This window comes from Crocodylus siamensis, chromosome 5 (genome assembly GCF_052110815.1).
Source record: "Crocodylus siamensis isolate JL-2025a chromosome 5, ASM5211081v1, whole genome shotgun sequence".
In the NCBI taxonomy this organism is placed as follows: Eukaryota; Metazoa; Chordata; order Crocodylia; family Crocodylidae; genus Crocodylus; species Crocodylus siamensis.
The window spans coordinates 9614204-9629269 of record NC_143399.1 but is presented as its reverse complement, the minus strand read 5'-3'; the positions used below and the strand labels follow the sequence as shown (position 1 = coordinate 9629269).

Below are 15066 nucleotides of genomic sequence, written 5' to 3'. Positions count from 1 at the left end.
ATTCTTCTTAAAGTCCTAAACTCTGCATCAAAATCTTGTGGCAGACCACCAACTTTCTTATAGCAATTTTTAATTCATTCTGTTTCATTAGCTGCTCCTATATTCTTGGATGCAAACAATTAATAGAAGTATCTCTTTACCTTTAAATCACTCAATATTTTATACTGCATCACCATTAAGTCTTCTTAGCTTTGACTTTTTTAGCCTCTCTTCATATCAAAGTCTTGGCCTTATTGTTTTAATATGTTTGTTGCCCATCCCTGGGGAACCTTCAAAATAGCCAATCCGGTCCCTGCTATTCTGAATTCTGTCCCAAAGGTTTGCTCAGGACTCCCATAGAAAAATAATTCCATACTATTAGTGTTTTAATGCAAGTTTTGGTTCAACTACCCTATTAGCAGGCAACCATATATCCTCTGGATTATGGTATATACATAAGAGGTTTAGTCAGGTATCAGATGAATCCCCTTGCATGGAGGTCTGTGACCATTTCACCAAGACCTTTGATGCATATGATGAGTACGTCTAAGCAAGAGTATGGAGGAGTGGAGGCTGCCCAACTTTAAACCACTGAGATGGAATCCAAAGGCCAGACTGAGTCCAGATGTTCAGTGCCTCAAAGAGCAATAAATGGCATGTTTCTGTCAGGGTGATGTCCCTTAGCCTTTCTCTAACCAAGAAATACCCACCAGGCAGCTAAGGCAAGGATTTTGAGGTACCCTATACTTGCCTTACTCTGGCGGTGGGATGTTATTTTATACAAGCTACCCTGCCACAATTACCCTATTAATGGCTTTGATAAAAATGTCTATTGTCTATGGCAATATCAAAAATATTTAAATTTCCCCACCTTAGAAGAAGAAGGTTTAAATTCCTTACGGCAGGAGCACAGACAAATTGGTGGAGCCAACAGCAAGGCTTGTCTTGATATAATCTATAGCCTGGTATGAGTAAATGAAAGACCTTTTCTGGGCTCTGACCAATACATGTTGTTGACTCATATTAATGGCACTAACACTGTGGTAAGGTGTAACAAAGGATTCCAGACTTTTTTTTAAATAGACAAAAAATTACAGTCTAAAAGGGTATATATTTAAAAAGGAGACACCAGTGAGACCGGTATCCTGGATGCACTTCTCCAAGTAGTACATACATGGAATTAACCAGCAATAGCAACAATAGGAGAAATTAATGGGATCCCAAAATATAAACAGTAAGTTCTCTGAAGTAAATACACAGTGAGGTCTCTTCTCCCCTCACAGAAGGTGCACAGTATAGATTAATCCCAAGAGAAGACACATTACTGTGAGACCCATCCAATACCTAAAAAATAAGGAGACATCCAAGGAAACAAAGGGTTCTTCTATTCATAATGTCCTATTCTGCAGGAAAGGGAAAAATGGAAGTTCAACAACAGGCAGACTCCCTTCAATCAGGCTGAAAAAAGGCAATGAAAAGTCATATATACAGTATCATCAGGCAGATACACATTGTGTTATTCTATTTTAAATCAATGAATGAATTATTTGGTGTGATCAACTTACCTATCAAGCGCTTCTTTAAAGTATTTCTGCTGGATATCAAACTGGAAGACTGTCCGTTCACAGTCAGTAGAAGCGTTGTCACTGCCCCCATGTTCCCTCACGAAGGTGTCAAACCCATTCTCATCTGGATACTTTAAACTGCCCATAAATACCACTGGAACAAGGTAATCAAAATTGGGGAAATACTCTAAATAATACTGATTGCAGAAAAGCACAGTTACATATAGAGAGCCTGGTTTTTCTCTGCCCTGCATCTAGTAATTATGTTTGTATAACTACACATATGTTTCCACTTGTGCAAAGTGTAAGTAAATTACTGTTTGATTTGGTAGCATTTTACACTCACTTCCACAAGGTATAAAGCAGTGGAGAACAGGTTCCTTAAATACCGACTGGGCGGTACATATTGAGGGCTATAGATTGTACAGAAAGGACAGAGTGGGGAAAAGGGGGGGAGGGGTTGCGCTCTATGTTAAGGAGCAATATACATCAACCCTCATCAAGACAGAATCAAAGGATGAGGAAGTAGAAGGACTGTGGGTTAGGCTACATGGGGGGCAAGGAGAAAAGGATTTGGTGGTAGGGGTCTGCTACAGACCCCCACATCAAGGGGAAGAAATAGATTTGGGGCTCCTGAGGCAACTCTCGGAGACCATAAAAGCTAAAGAGGCGGTGGTCATGGGGGACCTAAACTACCCGGACATCTGCTGGGAGACACAGACAGCAAAGTCCCACCGCTCACGCAGGTTTCTAACCTGTGTACAGGACCTCCACCTGACGCAGGAGGTACATGGTCCCACTAGGGGGAATGCCTTACTGGATCTGGTATTGGCAACGGGGGATGACATAGTAGGGGACCTACAGATCGGTAGCCATCTGGGGGACAGTGATCACCTAAAAGTACAATTCAACATAAGGCGTCGAGTGGGTAAGGTAACCAGTAGGGTGAACGTGCTGGACTTTAGGAAAGCTGATTTCAGCAAACTCAGGCGATTAGTGAAGGATGCGCTGCAGAGTAGTAGTTTTGAAATGATGGGAGCCCAAGAAGGGTGGCTGTGCCTTAAGGAAGCTATCCTTCTCGCACAAAGCGAGACGATCCCCGTGCGAGGTAAAAGAGGGAAAGGGGCCAGGAGGCTTCCCTGGCTGACCAGAGAAATCCTGGGCAGACTAAGGGCCAAAAGGGGAGCACATAAAAAGTGGAAACAGGGAGAGATCACCAAAGAGGAATATACCTCTTCTGCTCGTGCTTGTAGGGAGGCAGTTAGACAGGCCAAAGCTACCATGGAGCTGAGGATGGCAACCCAAGTAAAAGACAATAAGAAATTGTTTTTTAGATATATAGGGAGTAAAAGGAAGGCCCAGGGAGGAATAGGACCCCTGCTAAATGGGCAGAAACAATTGGTGACGGACAGAGGGGACAAGGCTGAACTCCTCAACGAGTTCTTCGCCTCAGTGTTCCTAAGCGAGAGGCACGACAAGTCTCTCCCTGGGAGTGTAGGGAGGCAGCAGCAAGGCACCAGACTTCCATGCCTGGACCCTGAGGTGGTGCAGGGTCACTTGGAGGAACTGGATGCCTTTAAGTCGGCAGGCCCGGATGAGCTCCATCCGAGGGTACTGAAGGCACTGGCCGACATCATTGCAGAGCCACTGGCGGGAATATTTGAACGCTCGTGGCGCACGGGTCAAGTCCCGGAGGACTGGAAAAGGGCCAATGTGGTTCCCATTTTCAAGAAGGGGAGGAAGGAGGACCCGGGTAACTATAGGCCAGTCAGTCTCACCTCCATCCTTGGCAAAATCTTTGAGAAAATCATCAAGGCTCACATTTGTGAGAGCCCGGCAGGACAAATTATGCTGAGGGGAAACCAGCACGGGTTCGTGGCAGGTAGATCGTGCCTGACCAATCTAGTCTCTTTTTATGACCAGGTCACAAAACGCCTCGACGCAGGAGGAGGGGTGGATGTCGTATACTTGGACTTCAGGAAGGCCTTTGACACGGTATCCCACCCCATACTGGTGAACAAGTTAAGGGGCTGTGACTTGGATGACTGCACAGTCCGGTGGGTGGAGAATTGGCTGGAGGGTCGCACCCAGAGAGTTGTGGTGGATGGGTCGGTTTCGACCTGGAAGAGTGTGGGCAGTGGGGTCCCGCAGGGCTCGGTGCTTGGACCGATACTCTTTAATGTCTTCATCAGCGACTTGGACGAGGGGGTGAAATGTACTCTGTCCAAGTTTGCAGATGACACTAAGCTATGGGGCGAAGTGGACACGCCGGAGGGCAGGGAACAGCTGCAAGCAGACCTGGACAGGTTAGACAAGTGGGCAGAAAACAACAGAATGCAGTTCAACAAGGAGAAATGCAAAGTGCTGCATCTAGGGAGGAAAAATGTCCAGCACACCTACAGCCTAGGAAATGACCTGCTGGGTGGCACGGAAGTGGAAAGGGATCTTGGAGTCCTAGTAGACTCCAAGATGAACATGAGTCGGCAGTGTGACGAAACCATCAGAAAAGCCAATGGCACTTTATCGTGCATCAGCAGATGCATGACAAATAGGTCCAAGGAGGTGATACTTCCCCTCTATCGGGCGCTGGTCAGACCGCAGCTGGAGTACTGCGTGCAATTCTGGGCGCCGCACTTCAAGAAAGATGCGGATAACCTGGAGAGGGTCCAGAGAAGGGCCACTCGTATGGTTAAGGGCCTGCAGGCCAAGCCCTATGAGGAGAGATTAGAGAAACTGGACCTTTTCAGCCTCCGCAAGAGAAGGTTGAGAGGCAACCTGGTGGCTGCCTATAAGTTCGTCAGGGGGGCACAGAAGGGAATTGGTGAGTATTTATTCACCAAGGCGCCCCCGGGGGTTACAAGAAATAATGGCCACAAGCTGGAGGAGAGCAGATTTAGATTAGATATTAGGAGGAACTTCTTCACAGTTCGAGTGGCCAAGGTCTGGAACGGGCTCCCAAGGGAGGTGGTGCTCTCCCCTACCCTGGGGGTATTCAAGAGAAGGTTGGATGTGTATCTAGCTGGGGTAATGTAGGCCCAGCACTCTTTCCTGCTTATGCAGGGGGTCGGACTCGATGATCTATTGAGGTCCCTTCCGACCCTAGCATCTATGAATCTATGAATCTATGAATAATGACTCATATAAGAACATAAGTTAGAACAGGAAATCATTCACAAAAATTAAACAAAATGGTTTTAGGTATGTGTTTAAATCGAACTTAAAAACAAGCAAAACTACTTGTCTCCATCTATTCCTATACATATCACTATAAAAAAAATCAGACATGCAAACACTACAGCTTATCTAATTCACCATGTCTAGAATTGAAGGAAATGGTAGGAAATATAACTTTCAGCCCTATCAATGAAAATAAAGAATTAATCTAAAGTAAAAAACAGACTCTAAATAGCTGTCTGCAAGACAAAGTACAGAAAGAATCGGTTTGTTTCTAGTGCTGCTGCTAGAAAGATACAGACACAGTGATAAATTAAGTCACTAGTCAATGCCTTACAGCAGCTCTTCATCATTATTCTACAACCATTACAAACTATATGGCTGGTTTCTTAAGAAAAGGAGGCTTGATATCTAACAGAATTTGAAAGATTAGTGTCTATACTATACACTGACAGACAAGCTTCTTTGGGTAAATATGGTATCTTTTATTAAACCAACAAAATACTTGGAAAAATTGTTCTTTACAAGCTTTCAGGCACAACAACCCAGGCAGAGGGACAGCCTGCTGGTGTTCGTGTGCTCTCCTGGGTGGAATAAAAGCATAACCTTGTCTGCCTACTTAGAGCAACATGGCTATAACCAACACCCCTCAAAACACAGAACATACACTATACATTTGCATTCAATTGCAAAATACAGACTGAAATTTGAACACAGCACCTAAAAGACATAACAATACCATGTGTTTTACACAAAAAAGAGTCTGTAAAAAGGTATAACACTTAAAAAACACTTGAAGAAAGTTTTAGAGAGAATTGACAGATTACAGTCTGCTGTAGTGTCAGCAAGAATTGGGGTAGGTCTAACCAGCAGAACTGCAAGTACACAAAAACCAATTTTGAAAAAGAATCATTGAGAGAAGGTACAGATATTTTCCTTTATTTAAGCAGCATGCCCAATCACAAACGCAAATACAAATCTATACACATTCATTTAAATATCCATGTAACGTAATATACATTTATCAGGGGACCAAATTCAGATTTGAAATCGAAGTAGTTGTACCAGCTTTTAACACCTGAACATTCAAACATCTGAATTAAGTCTGTGATGTTAAAATATAAGGATTCAGGATAAAGTGTTGGTTATAACTATCAAATTACCATTTAGCCAAATACGTGATGAGCTCAGATTAACTCCTAATGCATATTCCCATAACACTAACAGCTGTTGCCCTGCCAAAGCCACTGTTCACAGCCTCAGCAGACTAAATGGGCACATATATTCAAATGAACCACTAACCCTAGATGTTAATTGTTCTTTCATGCCAGATTTGAGGAAACTTAGAAAGACATTATATGAAAAGACGAATTTTCATTAGCGATGCATATGTGTCTGGTTTGCTCTCCTCTTTCCTGAGGCTTACTTAACCAATTACAACATTAAAAAAATTAAGACTTGAAACAGGTATATAATCCTGTATTCTTTTTCTGGAGTGTTTTATAGAACACAATAAATTCAAAACACTGTCAGACTTCCTGCTTTGGGGAAAAAGATGGAAATGTCAGATGATACATACTGTGCTCAAGAAAGTGTGCCAACCCAGGTAGGTCCTCAGGGTCACAGAAACTGCCCACACCAACACAAAGAGCAGCTGCAGACTGCAAATTAAATACAATAAAAGCAGTGGAAGTTACTCCTAAAAATATCTTATCTAATAGGGAATAACTTGAGACCCATGTATTAGTATTACTCTATGCCCAACAGGAACAAAAGAGGGAAACAGACCAGCATGTGTCATTCCTGTTTGAATCACAGAGAGCAAACACTGAGTCCATGATCGGCAGCAACACAGATTTAACCCTAGATTCTCAGACTTAACCATGGAAGCCATATACATGTGAAAGCGGATATGATACACCAGAATGGAGCAGTAACTTGTTTCCCTGCAGTATTTGGGCATTTTGGACCAAGACAGTAGTTCACCATGTAATATATTTTCATTCTAGAACATGTGTACATACCAGTTTTTCCATACCATTTTTCTCTGTATCATTTTTTCCTGTTAGTTCTTCCATTTCCGTGTCATCAGAATCACTGAGCTTCTCATCATTGTCATCACTATTGTCATCATCCTCATCATAACTTTCTTCGTCATCTTCAATTTCTGCTCCTGAATCATCGTCATCATTATCACGTTCAGTATCAGTTTCATCTTCCCCTTCTGAAGACTCCTCAGAAGCAACACCATCCAAGCTAGTTATGTCCGAAATTAACAGCACACCCAAGCCATTTTGCAATTTGATATACCTGTGAAATGAATTACATGACTATGCTGAATCTTTGAGTCAAATGAATCTTTGAATGCTGAAGCTCTGCAAGGCAAAAAGGTAAAAACCAGTCAATCTCCCAGTACATTTTTGCCATTTGATGACATTCCCAGACAAAAACTAACTTAAAAGTGTATTTGTACACTACACAGCAAGTGGGGTCCTAGACTTCAAGGCTAGGGACAGACATTACACATAAACTGGTTTAATACAATTAAAACAATGTACACAATACAACTGGCACATGCTAATTCTATGTAATGTTATGCAGCATGTTAAGAGTTGATATGATTGTGAACCTGCACAGCTCTGACTTGCCACTAAACAGCTGGTAAGCAGGAGTGGCTAGGAGGCAGGACACGTGGAATCAATCCCTGCTCTGGGAGGGGTGAGGGGGTTACAGCAGGCTGTGCCATCATCTACCCATCTGCTTGCTGCTGCCACCACAACCCTTGGCCACAGGTGACTCCCCTGTGCAGCAGCCCAAGCAGGCAAACAGCAGCAGGACCACCCTGCAGCTCCCTACTCCTGCCATCTGCCTGCTCTGGGCTGCTGTGCTGTGCAGCAGACACCCATGGCAAGGGCAGTGGCCGGCTGCAAGGAGGAAGTGAGTGCCAGGTTTGCACCACCAGTGAGCAGCAAGCAAACCTGAATTCCAAACCAGGGCTTGGACGATGTGGGTGCAAGGGCTACAATCCACCAGGCTCCAGGCCAGTGGGCTCCAGGCATGTGGGCCCCTCAGGTTATCTACTGCTGCAGAGACACTGGGGAAGGAAAACCCCCTTTACACCAGCATGTGCAGCACCAGCCTGTTGCTACACGGGGGAGCGTGCCTGGCAGGAACCCTGCCACCTGCCATTTCCAGGCTTGTCCATGGTGCAGAGACCCCCTGCTAGCACACACATCCCGCCACAGGGCCGCAGATCCCGTATCTGCCCTGCCAAGGAAGGACCTGGCTCCAGCATCCAGAAGCAGGAAGGCGAATGTAGGGTGGCCATCACAGAGGACAGTCCAGTTGTCCTCTGTCCTCTATTGATATGAAACCCAATGCCTTTATGTCCTCTATTTTTTTCTTGAAGAGAATGTCAGAATGACAAAATGTCCTCTATGATGGCCACCCTAGGCAAGCACCTGACGCCAGCTGCACGTCACAGCTCCCCGACCAGCACCAGCCACACCAGGGGCAACCAGTGAGGGGCACAGGAACCCAGCTGACCCTGGAGGCCAGACCCTGTTCCCAGCCCGCAGTATGGACACAGTACCCTGGGACTGCTGGCAAGGCTCCAGCGCAACAGGCAACAGGATGCTCATCCAGGGAACCCCCAGACCTCCAGCTCCCCATGCAGCAGATGGGGGGTAGGGGCACAGAGGGGCTCCCCATCCACCCTGGCCAGCAGAGTCAGCAGCACAGAGATCAGTGGGGGAGGGGCTGGGAACAGTGTATCCTGGGGTGCTGAAGACCAGTTAGATCACTGGTTCTGTCTCTGCAGTGTTGCCAGGTGGATGATAATTATCACATTTGTACGATACATTCAGCAGTTGTATCATGCGCAGTCGATAACAGTAAAAGCATTCAAAATGTACGAGGTATCCGCATCACAGTCGTATTGGTCTGGAGGAAAAGGCAATCGAGATTAGTCATAAAGGTGATATCTTTTATTAGACCCACAAGATTTTTGCAGATTTTGCAAGATTTAAAGAATTTTTTTTTTTTTAAATCTTATAGGTCTAATAAAAATATCATCTCTACCACGAGTCTTGATTCCCAAAACGTACTATAAGTTTTGCGGCAGGCAACAGATGCAGCGTCCTAGCTGCTCTCAAGGAGCCTTGACCCACTTTGGGGTTTGCCTTGAAAAAAAGAAATGCTTCGACTAGAATGACCCACTTCTCACTCGCTCACTGGGAGCCATATAAAATAAATTAGGCTTATTTTGCATACTCATTTGCATCGTGTTTTCAGTGGACAGTAGGTTTTTTTTAACCGAATACGGTCATTTTGAGCTTCCAAAGCGATAATTTCATATTTAGGGCCTGGTGACACCTCAGAACCATGTGGGAGGCCACCAAAATATGCAAATGTGTATGCAAATACGTCTTCTAAATTTATTTTACGTCGCTCAATCTTTGCGAGTCGCCAGGGTGCAAGTGCCAGTCAGAAGAAAGTGTTGGCAAGGCGTCACGTTCTGACGTCACATCGATATGACCGACGCGAGGTGCGACCATGAGGGGAGCGGTGCGGACAGGCGAGCCCCCAGCCCGCGCTCACCGATACCGCTTGGGGTCGCGCGGGGATTTGGCGATGTCGGGGTCACCGCGGCCGCGCTCCACCCGCCGGCCCTCGCCCTCCTCCTCCGACTCCTCGCGGGGCCGCTCCGCCCTGGCGGCTCCGGCCCGCGGCGCCGAGGGCAGGTGCGGGCAGCTCTGGCTGGCCACGGGCCGGGCTCTGCCGGACATGATGGCAGCGGCGTCGTCGCCAACCACCGTGAGTAACGGCCACCTGCCCGGCCAGCCAATGAGCGCGCGACAGCGCCGTCACGTGGTTTACCCCCCCCCTCCCGCCACCTTCTCCGATCACTAGGAATAGGACAGCCGTTACCCCGCCCGGCCAGCAGTGATGTTACGGGTCACGTGCCTCTTCCCCCGGCCTGGTCGCGAGGCGTGACGCCATCTCCCTGCGCCCACGTTGGCGGCGCGCGGTGTATGCTGGTCCAGTGGAGGGTACGCGCGCTCGCTGGTAATGGCGAGCGACTTTTACCTGCGCTACTACGTGGGGCACAAGGGCAAGTTCGGGCACGAGTTCCTGGAGTTCGAGTTCCGGCCGGACGGTGAGGAGGGGGGCAAGGCCTGGGGCCCGTGGGTTGCGTCACACTGGGGTCCCTCTTGCCCCGCGTTCCCGCTCCTCCGCAGCGTCGCCCCGGGCACAAGGGGGAGGGACCGGGTCTGACGGGGTTCCCCCCGTACCCCCTGTCACGTGCGGTCTCCAGCATTTAAGGCCTAGAAAGTGCTGATCACCGGCCCTGCCCCTCACTCCCCTACTTAGCAGCGACGGGCACCCCTTTCCTCCCCTCCCTTTGTGCACCTGGCAGTTCCCACCACGTCGGGCGGCGCCGAGCTGCGCCAGGGAGCGACAGGCCGGGTGACAAGAAAGTGCCAGTTGTTCATTTTAACCCGCCTGCCTGCCCCCATCGTTTGCGGGCCCCTCGTTCTTGTGTTGGCCTGGGAAGAGAGCGGCGAAAATGATAGATTTCAGATGGGCAGAAATTTTGGTTTTATACGGTATTAGCTAAAAGGCAGGGCAGATACCACTTTGAACCAGGCTATCACAATGGGGCAGACTCGGTGAGACCAGACTTCATTAACTGGAGCAGGTCTGGGTTTGTTTCCAGTAAATGTACTTGGTAAATGGCATAAGGAACAAAGAATGAGACCGCTCCTTCTTGCATTGTGAGGGAGTCGGTAGCAAATCCCCATGGACTTTCTCTTTGCTCTTTAGTATCCTGTAAGCCCTGCTCTTGTTCCCCTCAAGTGTCTCTTTCCTAAACGGCCCAGGCCTGGCCCCTTGAGTCTCTCCATTAGAAGACCCCCCCGCCATACCACTAATCATTTCTGCTGCCCTTCTCTGGACCTTCTCTAGTCCTCTTATAGCCTTTTTGAGCCATGAGGATGAGAGCTGTGTATCGTATTCAAGGTGTGGACACACCATGTATTTATAAAGTGGCATTATGATACCATCCCATTTGTTTACAATTCTCTTAAACTGCAACCCTCCAAAAGATGAGCATCTTGTCAACAGCTGGTCCACCTTCAGAAATCCTAAAACATATTGAGCTTTTTGATTGGAAAACTTCAGGAGCAAATCATGCTGATGCCCTTTATTATTTATATAGCCATTTTTGTTTTAACAGAATCCTACAATGAGCTCCAAAATATCCAGGGTTGAAGTGAAGCACCCTCAGTGGCAAGCAAGCAGGCAGGCAGGCAGTCGCATTGAAGCAGTGACTAAAAATTTTAGATGAGGTTGCTAGTGAAAATACACATAACATGTTCAGTTGGTTTATTTTTATACCCTTTTAATTAGGATGACTAATTCTACAAAATAACATCTGTACTAGTATCAAAGATACCACATGAGCCATTTTACTATAGCAGTGTTTCTCAACCCATGGGCTGTGACCCAAAAGTGGGTTGCAAGATTATTTGAAAGGGTCATGAACAGTCACAGAAAAACTTAGGAAAACACACGTTTCTTCTTTCAGGCTGGGCAGGGGCTGCAGCCTGGGACTGAGGGGCACTGGCATGTCCATGGAGTCAAGAGTGAGGGGCACCAACAAGGCCAGGGGACTGTGGCTTGAGTGTGAGGGTATCAGCAAGGATGAGCTGCAAGTCAGGAGTTATGGGCCAGGAAGCTATGAGCTGGGTGTGAGGAGCACCAGGAATTTGCATTGTGCAAATTGCACAATGATGAATGTTACTTGGGAGTAATGGAGGGCCACATGTTGATACTGCTGCTTATGTTTTCCTATTGATATTGATTTGTCTTTAAAATTAAGATCATTGAGCTGCTTTAACTTGTAATATGTAATAAGTATTTTGGGGCCAGAATACTTGTGTGTTTTCTACTGAAACTATTTACTGGGTCAGAACTGGCTTTCAGTGTTTACAAATGGGTCCTGGGACAAAACAAGGCTGAGAAGCACTGTACTATAGAACCCCACATTTTAAAGGTATTTCCCCGCTTCTCTATCTTGGAAGGGGGAATGACTAGTCAAAGAAGATGCACTATCTCAGCAGCAGATCTTTCTTCCCTTTGTGCACCTTCTTATACTCAGACTTGTGAATGTGATTATAATCTAACAAAATAATGAAAAGAAATTAACCACTATAGAACACTGCCTGCTCAAGGTTGAATCAAACATTGATCTTTGTTTCAACAGGAAAACTGAGATATGCCAACAACAGTAATTACAAAAATGATGTAATGATCAGAAAAGAGGTATGACATTTACGTGTTTTGCAAGAATAATCTTTGGATATAAACTATGAGCAAATAGGATTAAACAAAACAGCTGGTTTTCATAATTTATCAGACTGAGCATTTATTATAAATGACTGTTTTCTAGATAGTTTATGTAGCTTCCCACACCATGAAATTTCCCACCTTACAAATGTGGATGAATGCAATTTGTTTATTAACATGTATAAGGGGTTATCACTGCTTTACATGTGGAGAAGTAAGACAGAAAAGCTAGTTGCAGTCTTTGGGAAGTTCCCAAGTGACTTTAATTGCAGGCTTTAAATGAGTATCCAAAGACATATGGTTTGTGGCAGCACCATGTACTGAATCCATATAACCTGAATCCCAGCCATGGTGCCTTAACCATCAGAATCTCCCATTCCCTTGTTTCCTTTTTGAGATTTGCTTTTCTCCCTTTGCTGTCACTTTACTTTAGGACTTAGTCTTATCTCTGTAACAGGGCCATAAGGATCACTGGCAATTTCTCTCCATCTAAAAGTACTGTAGCCTGTTTAAGGATATTATTCATAATTTCATTGCTTTGCCACACCCATAACTATATTGCTTTGGGACATGTTCTGATCAACATGTAATAGTGACAGCTGTGGTCTTTGACTTTGTCCATGCTGGAAAAGTCACCCAAGATGAATAAATGTTTAGTGTCAGCTATTTATATGTGTGGGCCCAACACTACAGGAGTCCCAAACATCCAAAAACAATTTGATTTGGCAGTTGTTCTTAATATTAATAAACAGGCTTTTGGTTTTGGATTTATTTGGTTCAGTGGTCTTGTATCCCTTAGTTCAGGGAATGCTTATGCTTAGCTGAATCTGGTGCAACACATAGAGTGCTTCATTAGTGCTAAAGAAAAATAAAATAATGCATGTAGCATAATGTAACATTAATATTTTAACTTGCCTCTAGGCCTATGTGCACAAGAGTGTGATGGAGGAACTGAAGAGAATAATTGATGACAGTGAAATAACAAAAGAAGATGATGCTCTCTGGCCCCCTCCTGACAGAGTTGGTCGGCAGGTTAGTGTGCAATAGGTTCCCCACTTTGGTGTTAGTACTTCTATTATGTATGGGGGTTTTTGGTTGGTCAGAATAAATGTGTAAAATTGATTTGTAAACTAATCAAAAGTTATCATTCCTTTGAACAGATAGGTAAATAGCGATATTTTATATTTTAATAGAACAGTTTACTCCAAAGGTGTTGGTGTCATAAGTACTTGCTTTTGAAATGTAAAACCTTATTTCAGTGCTTAAAACATTCCTGTAACCAGTACAATCTTCTAGCAGTTCTGCTTTTTTACTTTTTTTTCTTTTTAATGCTTATTTTCTAGGAGCTTGAAATTGTCATCGGTGATGAACACATTTCTTTTACCACATCAAAAATCGGTTCACTTATTGATGTAAACCAATCCAAGTATGTATTCTGCCTAGAATTTTTTTTCTTGTTCTACCAGAATGGTCTTGTTTCATCAGGAACATTCTTGTAGCTGCAACAGATACCTAAATTTATTAGGAGCACTTTCACGTGTGCTGAACATTAGGCATTCACTTTTGTTTAAAACACCATCTTTGGGAGGATCTTGTTATTTTAGTGGCACGTTATCTTGTAATCTGGCATAATAAACAGCAAACCATTTTATGCCACTTCAGTGACTTAGTAATGTTTCAGGTATTTTGAAATACTACACCTCTTGAACAAAAAAGCTTGAAAATTTATGAGTAACACCAAACCCCCACCCCCCGAAAACACCCAAAACCCTAAACACCTTATTTCACTGAAGTCAATAGCAAAAATTCTTTGGTTTCAATAGGATCTAGAATTTGCATCTAATTTAAACCGAAAAGACACTTAAATGGTTTAACTCCTGTTCCTAGAAATCTTAAAATAGTGTTTTTTACACTTTTGTAAGTGATAAACAAGTTGTGTATGTTTTAAAGAAAAATCTTTGTGAATTAGACCTTGATGCTTAGACTGAAGGACACAATTTAATTTACCAGCTTCATGAGATTAAATCCCCACAGCAGATTGAACTGCGGAATTTCAAGCAGATCTCTTGAGGGGGCGGGGGGCGGCTGTATCAGGTTCCAAGGGCAGTTTTATAAACAGCTTTTAAAAACATGTAAACTAATTGTGCTTTTTTTTTTTTTTTTCTTCTTGTACTTCAGGGATCCAGAAGGATTAAGAGTGTTTTACTACCTGGTCCAGGACCTTAAATGTCTAGTCTTCAGTCTTATTGGATTACATTTCAAGATTAAGCCAATTTAAAAAGTATACCTTGAAATTTGTATTGTAGTATGTGCAGAACACCCTCCGTTCCTTCTCACTTCTTGGTCTGAACTTTTATGTATGTTTAAAATTTTTTTACAAACTGTAAGTGAATGTCTTTAATAAAGATGGTCAGATCTGTATTTTTAATTTAAAAGTTGTGTGCTCATAAAATGAAGAGTATAATCTTTGAATACATTTAACCTTTGTTACTATATATCCAGGATGAGCAGCTTAGTTTCTGTAGATCAATACACTGTCTAGATTTAAAAAAAAATGATTGCCTTATTCTCTCTCTCTCTCAGCATGAGGGAGCAGTGAAGGAAATGAAGACTTATAGATCCCTGCTGTTAAACTCTTGGCAGACCTCCCAAGATAATTAGTGTCCCAATCTTTACATGACATTTTAGATTCTCATTTAACAATTATCAGATAGCATCATGGTTCTGAACTAGTTTCTGGTGATGGGTTCATAGAATCATAGAAGTAGGGTTGGAAGGGACCTTGTAGGTCTTCAAGTCTGACCCCGCGCCTGGGCAGGAGAAAAACTGGACTCAGATGACTCCAGCCAGGTAGACATCAAGCCTCTTCTTAAAGACCCCCAGGGTAGGAGCCAGCACCACTTCCCTTGGAAGTTGGTTCCGGATCCTAGCCGCCCTGACTGTGAAGTAGTTCTTACGGATGTCTAATCTAAACCTCCTCTCCAACAACTTGTGGCTG

General features: G+C 44.4%; 2 protein-coding genes across 2 annotated transcripts in view; one reads left to right on the top strand and one right to left on the bottom strand.

The window, feature by feature from the left end:
* LOC149863461 (nardilysin-like) overlaps positions 1-9637 on the bottom strand; it is a 47560-nt gene extending 37923 nt beyond the window's left edge. Inside the window, exons 1-4 of the mRNA XM_090048456.1 lie at positions 9318-9637; positions 6743-7028; positions 6298-6379; positions 1545-1698 (exon numbers count right to left, since the gene is read on the bottom strand). Of these exons, the coding sequence (XP_089904582.1) occupies positions 1545-1698; positions 6298-6379; positions 6743-7028; positions 9318-9505 (710 nt within the window). The 5' untranslated portion in view covers positions 9506-9637. The remainder of the gene's footprint in view (positions 1-1544; positions 1699-6297; positions 6380-6742; positions 7029-9317) is intronic.
* An 87-nt stretch (positions 9638-9724) lies between these two features.
* Positions 9725-14496, top strand: MAGOH (mago homolog, exon junction complex subunit). The gene is made up of 5 exons (XM_090048457.1): positions 9725-9876; positions 11986-12044; positions 12990-13100; positions 13412-13494; positions 14247-14496. Exons 1-5 carry the CDS (start codon positions 9789-9791, stop codon positions 14344-14346), a joined length of 441 nt encoding a protein of 146 aa, XP_089904583.1. The 5' UTR covers positions 9725-9788; the 3' UTR covers positions 14347-14496.
* Positions 14497-15066: the final 570 nt, after the last annotated feature.